The sequence below is a fragment of the Mus pahari genome, chromosome 6 (genome assembly GCF_900095145.1).
Source record: "Mus pahari chromosome 6, PAHARI_EIJ_v1.1, whole genome shotgun sequence".
Lineage (NCBI taxonomy): Eukaryota > Metazoa > Chordata > Mammalia > Rodentia > Muridae > Mus > Mus pahari.
In genome coordinates, this window is record NC_034595.1 from 82,724,604 (window position 1) to 82,747,225 (window position 22,622).

Consider the following 22,622-nt stretch of genomic DNA (forward strand, 5'->3'; position numbering starts at 1 on the left):
ACACACACACGGGATAGGAGGTGAGCAAGCACACAAACATACAGTGAAAGCTAAGCATTCAGCTAAAGCAAGATTTCCCCAAGATCATGCTCCACCTACCCAAACAGTTAAAAAAAAAAAAAAAAAAAGCAATTCTAGGTCAGTAAGGTCATACACAGAACCACAAAAATTTCATTCACCACCAGTGGAGTATAAATTGGCATGATTGGAAAACTGTCTAGCTAAAATCTACTAAAGATGAACACACACCCTTGCAACCTAGCCATTCTCTCCTACACACACCCACATGATAAAGGAATATCTACCAAAAATAATCTGCCCAGACTTTCTTCAGAGCATTGCTCAAAGCAACCCCAAATCGGAATCCACCCGGGTACTTCCCAACAGTTAATAGAAAGTAGATGCAGAGGGCTGGCTTGTAGAATGAACCACATAGTCCTGAGAATGCATTTGAGAGGGTCATGCATGTCACAGTCAGGTCTCCTGAGTGGACCATTGCATGCCACAGTCAGGTCTCCTGAGTGGACCATGCATGCCACAGTCAGTCAGGTCTCCTGAGAGGATCATGCATGCCCCAGTCAGTCAAGTCTCCTGAGAGGACCATGCATGCCACAGTCAGGTCTCCTGAGTGGACCATGCATGCCACAGTCAGGTCTCCTGAGAGGATCATGCATGCCCCAGTCAGTCAGGTCTCCTGAGAGGACCGTGCATGCCACAGTCAGTCAGGTCTCCTGAGAGGACCGTGCATGCCACAGTCAGGTCTCCTGAGAGCACAGAGCTCACAGAAACAAGTGGGCACAAAGCAAACATCTACTGCATGATTCTGCTTACTTACTCAAAGCCCAGAACCAAGAAAATAAATCATGCATGACATTATCTGGCAGGAGAGCGGTTACCCTTGGGAGGTGGTGACTGCGGGAAACATTAGTGGTCTCCCAGGTGCTGGGGCTAGGGATATGATTTCATTTGGATGTGAGTTTCCTGAAATGTCCAGGCTATGGGAATTCACTGGACTGACTTAGGATAAGCACCCTGGATGACGGAATGAGGTGAACTGCCCATAGCCCTGGAGACCAACTGACATGCAGAGATCACGAGAATAGAATAGTCTATGTCTAACTACAGGTTGTGCAAAGCTGTAGGACAATCGCAGCCATTGCTTGCTCCTGCCCTCGAAAACCTTCAGTGTGTTTGCAGATGCTGGAGGTGAATGGTGTCCAGGGACAGCCAGTGAGGTGGACTGAGTTCTATATGGACTACTGAAATCATATGGAATAGAAAACTGCACACATGGGCAACCAGACAACCTCTGAGCCAGCAGGTTCCCAGGAGTCTGTAGGAATTTAGAGAAGGCTTTGGGCATGAGCTGGTCTTAGAGGGCAGCTGCTAGGAGTGGCAGGTCTGGTAGGTGTGATGGTGCAGGCCTGTAAGCCCAACAGTTAGGAAAAGAAAGTAGAAAGACCAACATAAATTCAAGGACAACTCATACTACAGGTGACACACACACACACACTCAAAAACTTAAAAATAAACAACTCAGATGGGAGCAAAGTTGGTGGTAATGTATGTGCTTAGCATGCGCAAGGCCACAGGTTCAATTCCCAGCACCAAAACAAAACAACAAACCCAGCATTAGGGCCAGGTTTACAAAGCCCTGCCCTGCCAATCACAGACTCGCTTTGTGAGCTCATCTGTCCCAGAGGACTAGAAACAGCAGCGGGCCGCCCAGGGTGGTTATGGGGGTTGTATGCATTAATATGTAGAACCTATCATCCTGGCATCTGACATGGAACATGTGTTTAAGGCAGACAGTGTGACATATGCAGAACACTGTACCCAACAGCGGCAGGCTGAGTGACAGGGCACATCTACCAAAATTTAACCACTTGCTGGGCCATGCAGCAACGGTCAAATTTCAGAAGACTACAGTAGACTGCCTACTCTGACCACAGTGGATTAGGCCAGAAATCAATAACAAAACGATAATTAATTAGCAGTCCTCCTTGGTGGACTGGGGATGTGTCTCAGTGCTTGCCTGCCATGTGCAAGGTCCAGATATCAATATCAACACACACGCACGCACACACACACACACAGAGTTATAAGTGCTTAGATATCAAGCAAAATGGACAAATGGTGGTGTACACCTTTAATCCCAGCACTTGGGAGGCAGAGGGAGGTGGATGGATCTATGAGTTCAATGCCAGCCTGGTCTACAAGTGAGTTCCAGAACAGCCAAGGCTAAACAAAGAACTCCTATCTTGAAAAAAAAAAATCCTCCACCCACCCCACTCCCCCCCAAAAAAGATAAAGAAAAAAGAAATTAATTCTAATTTCTTTTAGTAATTATCAAAGTAATCTAAATTACTTTCGAGTCAAGGAAGAAATTATTACAGCAATTAGAGAAGGTTTTAAACCAAATGATAATGAAATCAGAAGGTATGGGGTGGGCTGAGGACAGAGCTCAGTGCCTCAGAACAAATGCTCATCATGTACAAGTCTGGGGTGCAGCCCCACACATGGATGACAAACATCGCAGGACGCAGCTTAGGCAGAGCATAAAGAAAAACACACAGCTATCAACGCACATGTTAGAAATTAGTCTCAAGCGACACAGGCCAACAATTTCAGCACCAAGGAATCGGAAGCAAGAGGATTAGAAGCTGAGAAGCCTCTGCTACATAATGAGACCATGTTAGAAAAGGGGGCGGGGGCGGGGGCGGAATAAACTCTCAAAAAGCTAACAGTGGGGCTGGAGAGATGGCTCGGCTGGTAATGTGCTCCCTAGGCAAGCAAAAGGACCCAGATGTGGATCCCCAGCACCCACATAAAAGCCAGGCAGGGTAGTGTACATCTGAAAGCCCAGTGCTCAGGGGAGTGAGGCAGCAGCTCCCTGGAGCTTGCTGGCCTGCTGGTGAGGTCCTGGTTCAGTGAGGGGCGTCTCAAAACAAACAAACAAGGCAGAAAGTGACTGAATACATCCAAATCTATTTCATAAGTGAAAACTGTTATTAAAAACCTTGCCATGAGGAAAATTTCTGGTCCAAATTAGCTGCTGAATTCTTCTAGACCTTTAAAGAAGAAATTACTCTAACCTAAGAACCAACAGTCTCTCCAGGAATGAGTAATGGCCACCACTGTGTTGCTATAGTCCCCTACGTGAATCTGAGCATCGGCCCTAGGCCTGGGAGGAGCTCAGAACTTTGGGAACCTGGCCAGCAGGCTTACCATCTTCATCTGTCTGGAAGATGACCTCCTTGCCCTCCTTGCGCCCCTCGGGGTTTGTGAGGATCAGACGCACGTGGACATTCCTGAATGGCAGCAGATTCTTGATGGTGTAGCGGCTGGCACCCCGCTCCATCTTCACACACTCCCGGATGGTCTGGTTGTGGCTGCCGCCCAGGGTGTAGCGATAGCAAAGGGACACAGCGTAGGTATGACAACGCGTGACATTGTAGCCCAGGGGCTCCCACTGCAGGGTCAGCTGGCGAGCCTGGATCTCAGCAAATGCCAGACCTTTGGGGGCCCTCGTGGGCTCTGGAGACGCAGGAAGCAAGGAGACGGTGGAGGAATGGGAAAGGAAAAAGGAGAAGAGAGTATTAACCAACTACCAGAAACCATCCCTCCTCTGCCACCCAGGAACTCCAGACACCCTCAGAACTGAAGAGGCTAATACCGTTTGCTCTGGAGTAAGGTGGCACGCGTCTGAACCTCGAAGTACCACCTGCAACCAGCAATCATGGCCTGAGAGATTCCACCTCTCTCAGCCTTAGTTTTCTGAACTGCAGGACCTAGATTTGGGTCCTCAGCCCCCTCATAGAAGCAAGGCCCCCTGGAAAGATAGCTACACTACACTGTGACTGTCAATGGTAATACATGTGAACCAGGTATGCAAATGCTAACACACCATAACCCTACAGAAACAATAACTACGGGGCTGGCGAGATAGTTCCGTGGATAAAGATGCTTGGCCAAGCCTAGTGACCTGAGTACAATTCCTGAGACCCAAGTGGTAGATGAAAAGGACTAACTCCATGGGGTTGTCCTTTGACCTCAATATTCACAGTGTAGCCCCATCACATACATGATAGATAGATAGATAGATAGATAGATAGATAGATAGATAGATAGATAGATAGATAGATAGATAGATAGATAGATGGATGGATGGATGGGTCAATGTAAAGCAAAACAAAACCTTTAGCTATTATAAGCACAGTGGTGCATGCCTATAATCCCAGCACTCAGGAGGTCAGCCTGGGCTACATAGTGAGACCCTGTCTCAAAATAAAAAAATAAATTGTGCTATAATTATCACAATTTACCCCCTAGTTCAAGAACATTCTGAACACCACCAGGCCAATCAGAATCAACCCGTAGCTATATTTTCTTCATTTACTAATTCTCAACTTACTGTGAAACCATTTATAGTAATAGAGAGAGAATTACAGTAATGTATACAAACCAGAATGGTGGGAGCTAGGACGGCAAATGGCACAATGACAGAGGATGTGCAGAAAGCAGAAAAGGAAATCCCTGTCATTAAGTCCGAGGTAGGACTCTGTGGGTAAGGTGCAGGTTCAATGGTGGGTTCCTCGACGGCCAAAGCCACTGGGAAGCTGCAATCTGCCAGCAACAGTAATACTGGCAGTTACTGTGTAGGAGATTTGGAAGTGTCCAGCATCTTTCAGGAGGTTTGGAAATGGTTTATGTCATTTAATCTTTGTTGAACCACAACGAGACAGGGGCTGCCAATGAACTGCCATACAATGAGAAGGCAGAGGCACGGAGCTTACGTGAGGAGGCCATGCTCACAAAATCAAAGGCGACGCTAGGATCTAAACGCAATCGGGCTGGCACCAGAACCTACGCTCTTACCTGCCTCTGCCCTGATCCTCAGGGGGAATTCACCTAATAGTCACACCCATGCCACAGAGAGACATAGCTGCTCCAACAGGAGGGACAGGCAGGCCGTGCTACACAGTCTCTAAATGACTCCATATGTCCTCATTTTGTAAATAGAGAAACTGGGAACCTGGAGAGATAGCTCAGTGCGTTAAAATGCTTGCCTTGCAAGGGTGAGGACAGAGTTCAATTCCAGAGTCCACATAAAAATGGACGTGGTGGTGTGTGCTTGGAATCCAGCACCTAGGAGGCAGAGGCAGACAGATCCCTGGGACTCGATGGTCAGAGAGCTTAGCTTATCTGGTGAGCTCTAGGCCACTGTGAGACCATCTAAAAAGCACAAGGCAAGGCTAATGACCTGAATATGGTTCCCAAGACACACATGGTAGAAGGAAAGTGCTGCCTCCTGCAAACTGCCCTCTGACCTCCACACACGTAGTATGGTATGTATACTCACATATGAACACACACACTACACATGCATCTCACAGACACACACACACAGAAACATACACACACAGGCATACATACCACACTCAGAGAGACACAGACACACAGACTACATACATAACACCCATACACATTACACACATACATCACACACATACACACCAGACACACAGAGAAACACACAGGCACAACCATATACACCACACACAGACATACACATGCATGGCACATGCACACATACCACATACATCACATACACAACATATACCCACATACCACTTGCATACATCACACATACCCCACACACGCAGACTCTGCACATGCACATAAACACACACACACACACACACACACACACACACAAACCCTGCTTCCAAAGTGAAACCAGGAGAGACCCAAGGCTCAGCCCATGTACCCCCGTCTGCCTTGACCATCAAACCTCTGAGAAGGAAGAAGCCATTTCCAAGAATCCTTTATCCCTTGCTATCTGATTCAGGGACATTTGAATCCACGCCTCAAAAATTCTGTGAGTGCCTTCCTTTAAAGTGTCCCATCAGAGACCTTAGGGCCCCTTCATGAGCAGCTGTGAAGACCCCATGACTTAGCCCCTTTCGGGGGTTAAGGAGGACCCTGGGATCACTGTCTGTGACAATTTATTCAGCAGCCCCCTAATAGAAGATACATCTGGAAATATCAGTTCACACTCCTGACACAGGAGTGCATCCGTGACAATTGTCAACCCAGAAGCTGCGCAAGTTCCTGATCCCGCCCAGCTTTCACTTCTTCCCTAGGCTAGGCAAGAGGCAAGTCTCCATGCAGCCCTATATGCAGCCAACCGAGAGAGGTTTCAGATGTCAGAACCTGCTAACAAGGTCTCTTGACTGGCTCCCTTCTCCCCAGAAGCCAAACACTCCCAAGTCCCATCCCAAACAGACATGTGGGGGGAAGGGGGGGGTGCGCTCACCCACCATTTTGCTCAGCAGTTTGACTTGGTCTGTTCTGCAGCTCTGGGCTGGCCTGTGTGCACGGTACCAGGGTATCTACAAGAGCCAATTTGCCACTCTTGTCTTCTCTCTTGTGAGAGTAGGTCTCAGACCAGTTCTGCCCACACTACCCTGTGCCTGGAGTACCCGCCCACCTTCCTTCCTGTCCTTCAGTTACTTGTTTCCTTGTCCTCCTGCAGGATTTGGATAAGGACAGGTCAAATTCAAGGTACACTGGCTAGACAGAAGCCTAAGACTTCAGTGAGCAAGACACGGAGGCTGGGGGTCGGGGTCCCCACCACCACAAGCAGCAGCGGCGGCAGCAGCAGCAGCAGCAGCAGCAGCCGAAGTCTGGCTTCTGGAGATCAGTCTTTCTAGGAAAGAAAGATGCTAGGCTCGGAATTTCCAGTTTTCAAAAGAGTTAGAGATTCAGAGTTTTTATATTGTAATATCCAGATTTCTAAGCACTAGCAACCCACTCAGGCTACTTAAAAGCACTGCTTAGGATTCAAGACCGCAGTGTCTGCCATGGATGGTAAATGCTAGCTTAGGTGGGCTTCTCCCTTTCCAGCAGCTGGGTAACCCTGGTCTGACCAAGAAAGGCTCTCTTGCCTCTTCTCTTTGATCCTAAACAGATCCTGGGGCTCAAACACCATGTTGACCAAGACTGGTCTGCTGACTGAAGGGTGTGAATCAAAGTGTCTCTCTACTTCTAAAGGCCACCTGCCAGGCACTCCCTGGCAAGAAGATACACACTGGCAAGAAGGAGCTCAGAGACCAAGAATCCCTATCCGGGTGAATGCCACGGGCCACTCAGATACCAGAGAGTGGGGGACTTGGGAAAGGAGGACACAGGTAGCTTCTATTAAGTTAACCCAGCGTGGGTTGATTGCAATGATGCCAGTGAGCATTATAATGCCAACAGTCAAGTGCATCCAATTTCACATCCTACATCCACTCCTCACTAGCTCTGCAACTCCAGGAAAGGTACCTAACCCTTCTGAATTACTGATGTCCACGGAGTAATGCTTACTTCAAAATTGTGAATTATCCCAGCACTGGGTGAGAAGAGGTCAAAGGACCAGAAGTTTTAGGTCATACTCCACTACCAAGCACATTCAAGGCCAGCCTGAGGCACATAAGACCCTGCCCCCCAAACAAACAACAAAGTCAGCTCCTTTAAAGACCAAATATAAGCCAGGCACAGGCCTGTAACCCCAGCACTTAGGAGGTAGACGCTAGAGCAGTGGTTCCCCACCTTCTTTATGATGCGACCCTGTAACACGGTTCATCGCATCGTGCTACTGCATAACTAACTGTAATGTTGCCACTGTTAGGAATAGCAATGTAAATTTCTGTGTTTTCCAATGGTCTTGGGTGATCCCTATAAAAGGGCCATCCAACCCCCAAAGAGTTCCAAGGACATCTGGCCTAGAGGATCAAGACATCAAGGTTATCCTAGGCTACATAGCAGTTAGGGGTTAGCTTGGGCTATATGAGATCATGCCTCAAAATAAAATAAGAAAAAAGGGAAGGTAAGCATCTCAAGGGACCTGGTAAACCAGAGTGGCCAGCCAGTAGTAATCGATAAAGAAACTCATGCACCAAAGCGAGACCTCTGTAGCATGGCCAGCCAATAGTAATCGATAAAGAAACTCATGCACCAAAGCGAGACCTCTGTAGCAACATGAATTAGCGGAAGTATGCCACAAAGCAATAACACGTCGGAGCCTTCTAATCACTCCTGACTGTTTACCCTAAAGAATACGGTTCAGGAGAATGAAGGGAACAGCAAGCATTTAATTTTTTGATGTTGTATAACAATAATAAGGATATGGAGACAAACAACCCAGCAATCTGGGGACACCGTGGATATCTGCTGGCAAAAACATAATTACAAACGGTGTCGCACACGCCCCCCACCCCACCCCGCACCAAGCAAACGAAGCAGAATCCTGAGCGCCTGCTCCATCCCAATGGCAAGCATGTGAAAATGTGCACTGAAGACATATGGACGGTGACTGGAACAAGACAGAAAAATTAAGGCAGCTGTTGAGCTAGGATGGCGATTCAGAGCGCTTTTTTTTTTTTTAAGCCTTTTACTGGTGCAATATTATTGTTTTTACAGTAAATAATAGAGTGGAAGGAATTATGGGCCTGCAGATCTTGACAACACAGCTGCCCAAGAGCAAAACAACCCCCAGGCCAGACTCCAGGGCGGTAATGCCGACAAAGAGGAGCCTGTGATTAGGAGGGGATCTACCCACCCGGCCCCTGCCCCATCCCTACCCTTGGCTAGCCTGAGGAAAGTGTTTATCTGTACCTGACACTAGTGGGCACTTAGCCCCAAGCAGGGGAAGTGCTGATGTCAACACTCACTGGAAATCCAGAGGTGGCAGCTGCGGTGGCTAGTGCTGCTTCTCAGTCTAAAGGGTCTAAAACCACCCGGAGACCAGTCTCCAGGCATGCCCGAGTGGGATTCTCTTGATGAGGTGAACTGAGGTGGGAAGACCCACCCTAGACGAGGGTGGTGCCGTACCATGACTTGGATCCCAGACTGAATAGGAAAGGAGCCAGGAACCTAAGCATCAGTATCCCGCATTCTGTTCTCCCTGACTGCCTGCCGTGTGACCAGCTGCTTCAAGCTCCAACTGCCGTGACATCCCAGGCATATCAGACTGTACCCTCAAACTGTGAGCCAAGATAGACACTTCTTCAAGTTGTTTCTAGCACGGCGGCAGGGAAGAAGCTAAGACACCAGCTCAGCTCTGCCCCTGGCTCTGCTGGGGACCGCCATGCAGACTTGGCCAAGTGACTGAATCTCTGGCTCTTATCCATCTGTAAAATGGGAACAATCAGAAGTTATGACTGTTTGGTAACAGCCTCAGGTCATGGGGAGTTGAGTCAGGCTATACAGGGCAGTAGCTCCTAGCCAAAAAAAAAAAAAAAAAAAAAATGGCTCAAGCCCCACCTGCCCGCTCAGCCCAGCCTGCCCGCTCAGCCCAGCCTGCCTGCTCAGCTCCACCGGCAAAAACAATATGCCCAGGTAGCAAAAACTATACACTCTGCTCCCAGACGAACCACAAAACAATAGCTGTATATCCTGGTGTGTGTGTGTCTGTGTGTGTGTGTCTGTGTGTCACACACACACACACACACACACATTATCTATCCTTCGGCCTCATTCCTCAGAAAGGTTGAGGTCCTTCACTGATCCAATAAAGCAGTCTTAGCCTGTTGAGACCGAGTCTGTCTGCCTCTCTGCATCACTTTCATACAATGGTGATGCACCATGTGTGTGTGGCATGCCGGAGTCCTCTGCCTCCACTCAACGCCCCACACAGTGATTACAGGTGCACACTATCGCACCCATCTCTTTTAGTCTCTGACAGCAAGCGCTGTGTTGACTGAGCCATTTCCCCAGCCCCACATCCTGGGTCCTTGACCCACTGATTGCAAGCAAGTCCCGTCCCCATCTGCACACTCAGGAGAATGCAACAGAGATTTTTCCAGGGCCTCAAGCTCTGATTTCTTTTCTTCTAAGTGGCAAATCAAACAACGCCTTCAAAACATGAAGAACGCCATACTGATGACAGCTGTCACTCTTTCTGGAGTGCCTGTGGTGTGCCAGGCACACTACTCTACACGTATATAGTGTGCTCCCCTACAACTGCCCAGATCAACCCTAAACACAGCAGGACCCTGAGGATCAGCTCCACAAGTCCATCCTCACATTCATGCTCTACAAAAATCTGAACAGTGGGTTCTAACCTCAACAGTATTGACACTTTGGATCACATAACTGTTCCTGGCCCTGGCCTCTACCTCTTCGTGCTAGTAGCACCCACCAGCAGCAGCCAGTATGGCAGGCAGCATGTCTCCAGACACCACCAAACGTCTCCTAGGAGAGAGAATCACCCCCACTGAGAACACTGACAAGAGAGATGTGATCCTGCCACGTGGCTTTGAATGCCATCAACCCCCATTTCTGTACCAGCAGCCCGCACCCTTCCCTCAGCCCCTCCATCACCCATCCAGCTGCCTGGTGGGGATCGCCACTGTCACATTTAATGGCATCTCAAAGTCTTTGTGTGCAAGGCACTGCTCCTGATCTATGACACTCCTCAGGTCAGCGCCCCACACACACACACACTCTGCTGCTGTGGGCTCCTTTGCAGTCCGTGACAGCTCCATCCATCCAATTACTCAAGCAAAACACCTTGGAGCAGCCTGGGCCCCCTATCTTCTTTCTTCTTCATCCCTTAGCAGATCTATCAGCAGATGCCGCTGACTTCAGAGCCAACCAAGCTGAGCAGCTTATGGTCGCTGTCATCTTGGTCACTTCCACTCGGCTCCCAGATTCCATCTCTGGCTGCAATAACTGCGGGCAAGCGCTTCTCGTGTGTCTCCTTCAGGAACCGTTGCCCTCTGTCACAGTTTGGCTCTCTACTGCTATGATAAACAACATGACCAAAAGCAACTTGGGGAAGAAAACGTTTATTTGGCTTCCACTTCCACACCATGGTCCATCATCCAGGGAAGCCAGGGTTGGAACTCATTTCTCATTGCTCAGCCCTGTTTCTTATAAAACTCTAAGATCACCTGCCTAAAGGCCACCCACGCTGAGCTAGGTCCTCCCATAATCAAGAAGATGCACCACCGATATGCTCACAGGACAATCTGATATAAGCATTTCCTCCACTGATGATCCCTCTTCCTAGGTGCCTTGTTTGTGTCCAGTTAACAAAAAAATTAACCAGTACACCTTCCTTCAGTCAATCCGCCATGAACTCTCGAGGGCAGAGCCGAACACCAGTTGCGCATGCTCACTCTTTCCGACCACCAGTTGCGCATGCTCAATCCTGCTCTCCAACCCCTGCTGTCACTACCCAGCTCCCTCGCTGGTGAATCTGACATCTCAAGCCTTGTTTATACATCTTCTCTCACGTGGAGGTTTCCCCACGCCTCCAGGCCTTGGCACTCAAAGGTCTGTCTGTCTGGACTGTTGCCTCCCTAGCTGTACTCCTAAAGCACACCACCTGGCTCAGCCCCTCACCTCCTGCATGACTCTGCTCAAATGCTGGCATCTCAGTAAGACAGTCCTTCAGCTTTTTATAAATAACAATCCTCCGCCCCCTCCCCGTCCCCGCCCTGATTTATTCCTCCTCACGCACTTATCACCATCTGACAGACTATATATTCCACTTGTTTATTTATTTATCATCTGCCTCCTTCTGCCAGGACACAAGCTCCCTGCAGAGTCTTAAGAGGACACAAACGGTGGTGGCCTCTGTCTAGGGTACAGCCATGTAACCCTAGCAACTATAACATTATCTGGCACATAATAGACACTCAATGAACACCCGTTGCCCGAGTCTTTTCACTACCTTATATGGTAGAGATTAACGTTGTTACCCACTTACAAAATAAGAAGAATGAAGTTCTCAGTGGGCACATCATACCACCCAGACCCCTCAGCTAGAAGGCAATCACCACAACGACACTGGCCCACCATCTCTCTCCCAAAGTTTGGCATTAAATTAGATTTTAGTTGGCCCACAAATCAGCTTCTAATAACACTTAAGAATATGAACTGCAGGCTGTCAAGATGGCTCCGTAGGTAAAAAATGCTTGCTGTCAAACCTGACAACTCGAATTCGATCCACAGGACCCACACGGTAGAAGGAGAGAACAGACTCCAATAAGCTGTCCTCCAACCTGCACATGCGCACGGTGGCACGCACATGCCCACACACAGACCAACACTAAGTAAATAAATTTCCCAAAAATTTAAAATAAAATAAAGTGTAATAAAAACTGTTTGAATCTTAACCTTAAACATCATACATTATCCAAAATAGACCAGGGGTATAAAGATGAAACTGTCACACTCTTAGAGAAAAATAAAATAAAAGAAGAAATAGAAAAAGATTTTTGACAACTAGGGCTAGGCAAGGAACTCTTCAGCTTGACTCCAAGGCACTGGGCAATTTGAGAAACAGAAATTCATCCAAATTTAAAATGTTTGCTCTCAATTCATGTAAAGACAATGAGGAGACAAGATCCTGAGCGGGAGAAATACCTACAGATTATAATCCATTAATCCATTCCTGCATTAATAGTAAGTTCGAGGTACATCTAGTATCTAGAATGCATAAAGAACTCTCAAAAACCTATAGAAGAAAAAAAAAGGCAATTCTATTAAGAAATGAGCAATGATATGAACAGGCGATCCACTGAGCAGCACAGGCGGCAGCAGCCATGTGTGGAAAGATGTTCAACAACACTAGACTTACAGAAATGCAAATCAGGACCATGGAAGGGAGGGAGGACTCTGCTATTTAAAGCAATTGCTGCTCTTGTAGAGATCCTAGGGTTCAGTCCCCAGGAACCACATCAGGCGATTCACATCTGTGTGTGTAACTCCAACTCCAGGGGGCACCCAGGGCTCTCTTCTGCCCTCCTCAGGTACCTGAGCTCATACGTGTGCACACGCACATACACACAAACCAGCAAAATACTTTAAACTATTATTCATGGTTCTATTGTATAAAACATCTCCAAAAACTAAGTCAAGAGAGATGGAAAGTAGACTGGTGTTTGACTGGGGCTTCAGGATTAAGATGAACTGGGTGACCATTAAATAGCATAAGGTTTCCATTTAAGAGTGATGACATGTTCCAAAACCAATCATTAATAGTTGTGCAACACCAGAGATACTTAACACCTCTAAACTGTAAATTTTAATGAGTGACATGTACGAATACAGATCATATTGTAATAAATCTGTTACAGAAGAAGAAGAAGAAGAAGAAGAAGAAGAAGAAGAAGAAGAAGAAGAAGAAGAAGAAGAAGAAGAAGAAGAAGAAGAAGAAGTGATTCCAAGAAGTAGTGATTCCAAAAAGGTTATATACTATAGGATGTCATTTATGGAACATTCTAGAGAGAAGAAAACTCTAGAAATGAAGGACTGATCTGTGGTTACCAAGGGGGTGGGAGGAGCAAGAGAGACGTGGGTATGGTCTAAAACAGCAACAGGATTGTCTATAGCCACACTGAGTGCTTGGGCTTCCCACCGTATACACAAACCTACACGGTGATAAGTTACACAAGACTAATTCATTACACATAGAGAGGCACAAAAACACCAGAAACTGGGGGAGTCTGTTACAATGTCTATGGAGTCTGTGGGTGTCAATTTGTTGTTACACATTTTTGTTACGTTGTATACATTATTTTTCGGCTGCACATCTGGCTTGGGGAAGGGAGCACACATCTGGAAGTCAGAGGACATCTTATGAGAATGGGTTCTTGCCTTCCACCCTGTGAGTCTCCAGACTGTCTGGGTTAGCAGCAAGCACCTTTTACCAACTGAGCCATCTTGCCAGCCTCAGACGTCAATCTTCATTGTAAAATTAAACTATAGTTATCTAAAATGAAACTGCTGTGGGAAACGTGATAGAGTGAGGAGGACCAGCACATGAATCTACATCGAGAATCTACATTTCTCACTAAGAAAATTCTAGAGACAGGAGCACACTGACATCACAGAGAACCCTGTCCGGTTCTCTTATTAATCTGATTCATCTCTTATTAATCTGATGCAGGTGCATCAGGGGTCCTTAGCAACGGCTACTTTATCCTCCTAAACAAGGGAGAACTGACTTCCGACTCAATGCCAGGTCCAACGAATCCAGACAAAATCCATCACACACAATTTTTAATTGATAGTGTTTAAGGATCATTACCTAGCCAATTAAGAGTTCTGGACCCATCTCTGCTGCTTACTGGCTGTATGTTCTTTGCCCAGTCGTCTAACATCTCTGTCTCAGTCACCTCATCTGTGAAGTAGGTATGACAACAACCTATCACAGGGCTCTGGTAAGTTTCCTGGTTTATTTTCTTGGTCTGTCTTTTTGTTTTGTTTTGGTTGGGGGTGGGGGTCGTATTGTCTTTTTCTTTGTCTCTTTTGTTTATCTGGGGTTTTTTGGGGGGGGGTTGTTTTTTGAGACAAGCTATGGAGAAATAGCCCAAGCTATCTTATATATGTGTCAATAAATGTGTGTGTGTCGGGAGGCCTTGCTGCCGCCTCTGTGGAAGAGGGCCTTCCCGCAACCCACCTGCGCACTTGGTCCGGCTGATCAGTGGTGGCCCCGGGCGGCCTGTGCCTCCATCTCCCGGGCGTGTGAGCAGCACGCTGATTTCATACTCAGTGTCCGGGTCCAGATGCCACAGCTTGTAGGTCTGCAGGTTGACAGCGTGCACCTCCGCCCACGGGCCCCGTGCCATGCGGTACTCGATCTCCTTGCGCACAATTGGCCCGTCGCCAATGATGGAGTTGGTGTTGAGTTGGATGATGAGGTAGGTGGGGCCTGCACGCAGCAGCTGTGGGGGCGCGATGGGGGTGGGAGGCTCTGCGAGGATATGCAGAAGAGGAGGAGCCTACTAATGCCACCTCGTGGCCCTAGAACTCCGTAACTTAGCCATGCCCACTGCGAACTCCCAAGCTTAGGCTTGCGGGACCCCAGCACACTCGCTGTAACGCACCTGGAATGCGCATGGAAATTCAGCCCCACTCCGTGTGTCCTCCTCTCATGTGGCCAGTCCACCCTTCTGCCTGGCAACACTGTTCAGGTCACAGCTAGAAACTACCTCTGCAACCTAATCCGCCCCCCCCCCTGTCACAAGACCCTCTCTTTCCTTCCAGGTCCCTCAAGCTGCTACCAAGCGTTTGGCTAAATCTGCCGTGCGACACCCCCCCCCCCCAGTCCTCCAAGGAGCTAGCTGCATGCACAACTCTACACGGACTCCGCCCTATCCTGTCCCCACCAGACTGGCCTTCCTCAAGGCCAATCGGCTGACCTTTGACGATGAGCTCTGCGAAGTTGGAGACGCCAGCACCACGCGGGGCCTGGGACACGCAACGGTACAGATCCTGCTCTGCGCGGCCTACCGAGGCCAGCGGGAAAGTGGCCAGGAAGCGACGGTGGCTGATGTGCCGCACCCCGGCCGCAGGCACCAGCACCCCACTCTGACGCTGAAGAGAAAAAGGGATGGGAGAGTTAGGAAGCAGTGTACTTGAGCTCCTACTATCCCCGGAGCATTTGAGAATCCTGGAACCAGCCTCCATCCCGGAGTTAAGGGGACGCAAGCTGGCAGAACACAGCCTAGGTGAGGCAAGACACGGTGTCTATAGATGCTGGCATAAGGGAGAACCCAAAACCCCAAAAGGGAACCAAGCCGAGGTGCCAAAATGTCCTCGGCTATCTTCCGGAGCCAAGTCTCTGTGGGACGCCCTCACCTGCAGGAAGAAGTGTTCTGCCTCTGCGGCTCTGCCTGCTGCCATGCATTGGAAGGATGCGTTCTGGCCCGCATTGACCTCTACGTCCCCAAGGCGGGAGAAGTGAGGGGCCTTTGCTGTGGGAAAACACGCAGAGCCCCAGCATGAGCTGGGCCTGCATGCCCTGCAGGGCACGAGCCAAGGCTACCCTCATCCTTATGTCCCGGTGGACTGGAACTCACCGCAGGGATAGCTGAATAGCAAGATGTCGTCTAAGCCTATGTAGCCCTTGTGGTCTGGGGAGATGAGGGCCTCAAACAGCACCTGAGGGAATGGGAAGCCAGTTGTCAAAGCGACATCCTTCCTGACCAGCTTGGCCCCAACCCGACCTCACTCTCCGCCATCCAATGCCAACCCAGCTCACACAGACCCTTAATACCATGCCAGCTGGTTCAGGGCTGTGGGCAGAGAAAATAAAGTCAAGGCTAGAAGTTTCATCCCTACTCTGACAACTCCCTCAAGGCAGCAGATTCGTCTAGTCAGCCAGAATTTCCAGTTGAGTCCTGTTTCAATTCACCCTCAACAGTGGCCATCCTATTAACAATGACCTCTGGCCTCATACCCACACTGACACAGTCTAACTCCAAACTCAGCGCCAGATTGACTCCTGATGCTGAACAGTCTAGTCTGACGTCAGGGTGGCCTGCCCCTGCCTTTACCTCCAAGCCCCAGCAAGCTGACCACTGACTAAACCCAGCCCACCTGATACTCATTGGGCCAGAAGGTGCTGACAGCCAGCTCAGCCTGGTGCCACTGACGGCCGTGGGATCCAGTCATATTCCACACGGCACTGCCCAGAGGGCCCCCATTCACGCGCACGTAGACACCCAGGGTGCCTGGGCTGTGCCCATCCCTGCTGTACAGGAAGTAGCTGAACTGCACACAATGGGTGTCGTTCTCGCTCAGGGTCTGGAAAATGATGTGGGCCCTCTGGCCTGGGGCATGCTGAGAAGCATTGACCATCAAGTAGGCACCTGCGGAGAGAAAAAGAAGAGACAGGAGGCCAGGGGAAGCCAGGGTCACGCTCTGGAGAAGACAGAAATGAAGCAACCACCGGGAATGAAGGGTTTGGGCTCTCGAAGTTCTGTTTCCCAAAGGAGAAGGCTAGGGCAGGAAAAAACACAAACTCAACCTTGTCAGAACCCACGCAGCCCCTCACCACCCACAAGTCACCACTCTCCCTAGCCCTGTATCAGGTCACATATCACAGGGTCGGTCCCCTGAGGTCACCGATTCCAAAGCTTCACATGCTCCTCCACCCCCACCCCCACCTCCACACCGTGTGCTCGCCTCTGGCTCTGATCATTCATAAAGCCCGTGACAGTCTTGCTACCAGCCTGTCATGCCTCAGGCCTTTGCTCTGTCCTCACACACACAGGCTCCTGAGCCGGGCGGGAGCTTGATGAATATGTAGGACAGACTGAATGAAAGGATTAACCTCCCTTCCCGCCCACACCAGTTCCAACACACAAACACCCCACGTTCCAACCAGAAGATCCTCTCCTCGATGTGTGATGGAGAAGGTGGGGAATGTCTCAGAGCCTGGCTGGGGATTCAGCTTCCCTTGGGGTGACGGGGATGCAGGTGCCAAGGAGGGGCCACAAAGCTACCCTTGCACCCGCCGCCGCCGGCACCGCCGCCGCCTCCTCCTAGACTTGGCTGACAGCACATTCTGAGCCTGCTCAGGAGGGTTCCCCAGGGACTCAGCTAAAGGGAGATCTCATTCATCTCTGCGAGCCCGGAGCCCTGGGAAGGTGGCTGCTGCCTGTGTGCTGCAGGGGTAGGGAATGAGCATCCGGGTCCTTCTCCCAAACCCTAGAACCCTAGAAAGGGCAAGGACACATTCAAGCCAGACACTTTATAGCCAGCTCCTGTGGACTCTTCTCTCCCCTAAGGTAGCGCCTTCTTCCAGTGTGCTGCCTTCTTGCCTCTTCCTCCGTTCCCTGAAGCCCTCCCTGCTCTGACATGCACCCCTCCACCCCCAGGGCTCTCTTTCTCCCTCCCGCTCTCCTCTGAGAGCAAGTCTCCTTGTTTCATCCCTGTCCACCTGGACTTCTCCTAGATTGACTATCCAACAAGCTCACCCCTCCTCCCAGACCTAACTATTCCCTGAGTCACCAAGGAAGAAAAAGAGGCGAAGACCACAGATCTGAAAAACGTGAACCTATGCCAGATGCTTATACTTGAGAACCTACTAAAACCTGGCATAAATAGCTGGGTCCGGGGGCGCACAGAGGTCACACAGAGACCCTGCAGGGTAGGTGCCTTTACGCATCCCCTCTGACAAGCTAAACAGCAATGCCTCTAAAACATAGACAACCAGAGGACCCTGAAGAGAAAGAGACACATCCAGAGTGACGCAGACAGGCAATGACCAGAGAGGTAGGGAAGGCCATGGTGGAAGCCAAATCTGCTTCCAGAGCCCAGCCAGTGCCAGCCAGCCCCAAGGGATCTCTCCCCTACAGCTGCTAGTCCATCCACCACTAAGAACCGCCACTTCCCTGGCCCACTCTTGCCAGCAGATGCCATGTTGGCCATGCTGAGAGTTGAAGAGTCAAGGCCCTGGGCCACCTGTATAACAGGACACAGGGGAGGGAGACTCTGGCTCTCTCTTCTGCCGTTACCTCAGTCTATCCGACAATGCTTCGTCAGTAATAAACTGGCTCAGCTGACCTCGATCTCTCTTATCCTTTTTCCTTTAAAAAAAAATACATATGTGATGGTTTGTATATGCTTGGCACAAGGAGTGGCACTGTTGGAAGGTGTGGCTCTGTTCGAGTAGGTGTGTCACTGTGTGTGTGGACTTTTAAGACCCTCATCCTAGCTGCCTAGAAGCCAGTATTCTGCTAGCAGCCTTCAGATAAAGATGTAGAACTCTCAGTTCCTCCTGAACCATGCCGGCCTGGATGCTGCCATGTTCCTGCCTTGATGATAATGGACTGAACCGCTGAACCTCTGAACCTTATGAATGTTGTCCTTGTAAGACTTGCCTTAGTCATGGTGTCTGTTCACAGCAGTAAAACCCTAACTAAGACAACATGTTTTAAAATTTTTATGTATTTGGGTGTTTGCCTACATGTCTGGATACCAAATACATGCAATTCCTTAAGAGGCAATGAGAAATCATTAGGTCCCCTGGTTGTGAGCTGCCATGTGGTGCTGGAACTTGAACCCAGGTCCTCTGAAAAAGTAGCTAGTACTTTTAACCACTGATCCATCTCTTCAGCCCTCTTTTCCTTTTCCTTCCAGTTTTATTTTAGGGGCAGTAGCTCACCAAGTAGCCCAGGCTAGCCTCAAACTTGTGACCCTCCTGCCTCATGTCTATTCCTCTTGCAATTTCCAGCTGATTCTGTGCCCAGTGAGGAGGGCTACTAGTTGCCGGGCACTCTCAAGTATCCTCCACAGCAGCAACTATACAACTGGCACCCCGTGTGCCACCTCGGTGCCACTGTTCTCCCATTTCACAGTCAAAACAATAAAGGTTCAGAGAAGTTGAGCAGCTTACTCGAGGTCACTGAGCTAGCAAGATGATGGGGCCAGGATTTGAACCCATATCTTCATAATTCTGGAATGGGTGTTCTGAAGCCATCATTTGAGTAGGAGACCAGTACTAGAATCTACATTTAGCCTCTGGACTCCCAGTCTAGGGCTGATGTGTACACCATTACGTTGAGGTTAGGAAGAGTCCAGGGTTCCCAAGAAGAGGGGAGCAGTGTACCCAGAGACCCCATGTCACCTCTCCTAGGTATCTTCAAATCCCAAAAAGAACAGGAGACGCTGGGGAAGAGCTAGAGAAGAACTAGGAGGAGAGAAATAATACTGAGGGAGCGTAGGCTCACCATGAGGCAGGTCTTCAGGGGTCCGGGTGCCGGGGTGGATCCGCACTTGCTCCCACTGGAAGTCATCGTACTGAGCCTGGCTGAACTCGCAGGGCACGACCGGGTCACTCGCCTCCTCGAAGGTGCAGCCAGCTGTGAGAATAGGACCTGGCTGGTTAAGCTCAGGCAAGGCCACTAACCAGGAGGACCCCAACACAACGCTTTAGGTCCCCCCCCCCACTGTTCCCTCCTTCTTCTCAAGCTACCCTCTTCCCTCCTTAGCATGGCTCCCTCTGACTAACAAAGTTCTCCCTCCTCCACCCTAACACCCTCCCCTCATTGTCCCCCAAGACTTTGCATTGGCCACTCCCCCATCACTCACTTCCCAGAATCCCCCATCACTTCCCAGAATCCCCCATCACTTCCCAGGATTCCCCAAAAGCTCAAACATCCATCAAGGCTCTTCTTAATAAAAACAACCATCATTCTTATTGCATTATGCAGCCTCAAACCAGCCTACAAGATCAGCACTAGACAAGTCCCATTTTACAGGCCTGGAAATGGAGGCCCAGCATAGAATGGCATTAAGCATCAAACGCAGAATGTGGCTTTCTGTGTCCATTAACAATGTGATAGACATCAAAGGAATTTACTCAGTCATGGCCCAACATCAATCAACTTAGATTTCTGTCCCCAGGGATGTGACACAGGGAAGTTCTCTGTGGATTGAATGCATGTTTGATGGGAGGATGTTAATTCTGGTGACTGGAGACCAAGATTAATAATCCGCATTTGACAGAGGAGGTGACCGAGGTTCTGAAGGCTTCTGTGCATGGTACAATACAATAGTAGCTCAGTGGTGGACACTGGAGACACGGGATAGACTTGGGATTCAATCTTGGCTTTGTCCCTTGCCATCCCTAGCAAAGAGGTGTGCTACTGGTTCCTGGATGAGGAAAAGAAACCAGATTTGAATCCATGCCCACCAGAAGCTCACACTCCCCAGAAATCTGAGAAGGGGAGAATAAGCTGCTTCTGGATCTCAAGAAGAAGAGGGCGGGACAGTTGTAAGCCAGCAGGTGAGTGCCACACTCGGGGCAGGCAAGAAGTGGCTTCCCTTTGAGGACTGCCTGTGTGCGCTTCACCTGTGTGCATCTTTCCAACCACAGAGGCAGAGCTGGGCATGGCTGAGCTCCTCACTGTTGGGGTCTCTCGACTCCTTAAACCCCATCAGAGAATGGGAAACAATGGGATGTGTGTGTCAGCCCTGGGCAGACAGGGGGTTGTGAGGGAATTGGTCCAGGGAACCCCACAGTGCTTTGTGTCTCTTTGTCTGAAAAGCTCCAGTCAGCGCTGTGCCCTGAGGTATGAGGTAAGTGAGTTTTAATGTCATCTTTGTTGGAAGGGCCCCAGCTCTCCCCTTGCAGAAAACCCACAGTGTGGCACAGCAGGAAAAGGTGGCCAGAGAATGGTCTTCCTAGTGAGGGAACCGTTCACTTCCTGCCCTTGGAGGTCCCAGCCCATCACAGGGACAGACTATAGAAAAAAAGTAAGATTTAGATCCCAGGCTAGTGTCAGGCCTTTCTAGTTCCTACACAAAGGCGAAGTAGCTGCCCCAGGCATCTCTTTCAGGGCCCTGTCAGGCCTGAGGTAATCAACCTTGTGGTTTCTTCCCAACAGTCCTGAGCCGGGCAAGACCAGACAGGCCTCCCACCCCATCCAGAGCTTACTGACCTCAGACTAACAGCCACCCCCAGGGTCGCTACTAGAGCAACCTGACCTCCTGACCACAATTACATGATTCTTCCAGGTGACTGACCTTAGCCAGAGTGACTCCCTGTTGACTGTGCCTGGGCAGAGTGACTCCAGTCTTACCCATGTCCCCTAAATGTCAGACAAATGTCAGTGACCACCAGACTCACTGACTCCTGCCCTCTACCAGATACCTTCTCTATGTGAGCACAGTCAGGATGACCCTCAGGCACGGATTCGAATCATCCAGAGTGACCTCTTAGCCAGTGTGACCATTGTCACCGATCCCTAGTCAGCCCCAGACCTGGGCCTCTGGGGCAGGCCCAGTTCAACTCCCTCTCCCAAAGGGAGCCCCATCTCACCCCCACCCCCACCCCAGCTCTCCCAGCAATAGGAGCAGCCAGTTCCTCCTGCCAGGACTTCAGCACCACCACTAGGGGGCGCCGATTCCCACCACCACGCCTGCCCTGACTACTGTGTGCCCAATCAGCATGAGGGACTCAGCGTTTACACAGTGACATTGTTATTCCTGTCATACAGATGGATTCTGTGTGATGCTCAGAGATGACTAGGGAGCAGGGAGCAGAAGACGCAAATTAAATCACCTGTCTTTATCTAACGAGAGTAGGCACAGACAAAGTAAGGCTCTGATGTCATTTCACACTCAAGACCCATCTCCCTGGACAAGGTGGTGCAGGATGATCGGTGATGGGCACCATGAGAGGCACAAACATGATTAAGGGCTGGGGTTGGGGGTAGAATTCAGTCATAGGGGAGCTTTGCCTAGCATGTGTGACGCCCTAGGTTTGATCCCCAACTTGGGGAGGGGAGGCGGGGAGAAAAAGAAAGATGTTCTAGCTTGCTTTGGGCAGCTTCCTAACATGAGCAAAGGTGGAGAAATGGAAGCTGAGAAGGGTGAAGGTTAAAGGGGACAAAACTTGGGGTGTTGGCACAGGGAAGCAATGTCTGAGCTGAGCCTAGGGCCACAGAGTGAAGGGAGGAAGAAAGGAAACCCGGTTTGTCCACAGCAAAGCTCAGGCTGGCTGCTGTGATGGAAAACAAGAGGTTGAGGCCACTTCCTAAAAAGTCGTGGATGCCAGGGCGAGGAGTTGAACCTCACACTGAATGGGAAAGCTGCAGGAGGTGCTGGGGCAAAGAATGCTTGGATTCTGCCGGTTCAAGCAGGTGACTTTTCCAGAGTGCGACAAGGGCAGGTGGGAACTGGGGACCAAACTACCAAATGGTCTAGAGCCTGATGTCAGAAACTGGCAAAAAATAAAGGGGGTAGGGGGGACCTGAGCTATCATCCTGGATACAAACAGCGTGCATGTGAGCCATGTGTGTGCACGCGCACATGAGTGTGTACACACACAC

The 22,622-nt window shown here is 49.8% G+C and overlaps 1 protein-coding gene across 6 annotated transcripts in view; it reads right to left on the reverse strand.

Annotated features, from left to right (window-relative positions):
* Ptpru (protein tyrosine phosphatase receptor type U) overlaps nt 1-22,622 on the reverse strand; it is a 71,660-nt gene that overhangs the window by 37,722 nt on the left and 11,316 nt on the right. For all 6 annotated transcript variants that reach the window (XM_021200972.1, XM_021200970.1, XM_021200973.2 and 3 more), the window contains exons 2-8: nt 19,518-19,649; nt 16,381-16,652; nt 15,861-15,942; nt 15,640-15,755; nt 15,201-15,375; nt 14,459-14,752; nt 3,229-3,537 (exon numbers count right to left, since the gene is read on the reverse strand). In XM_021200972.1, coding sequence (XP_021056631.1) covers nt 3,229-3,537; nt 14,459-14,752; nt 15,201-15,375; nt 15,640-15,755; nt 15,861-15,942; nt 16,381-16,652; nt 19,518-19,649 — 1,380 coding nt within the window. The remainder of the gene's footprint in view (nt 1-3,228; nt 3,538-14,458; nt 14,753-15,200; nt 15,376-15,639; nt 15,756-15,860; nt 15,943-16,380; nt 16,653-19,517; nt 19,650-22,622) is intronic.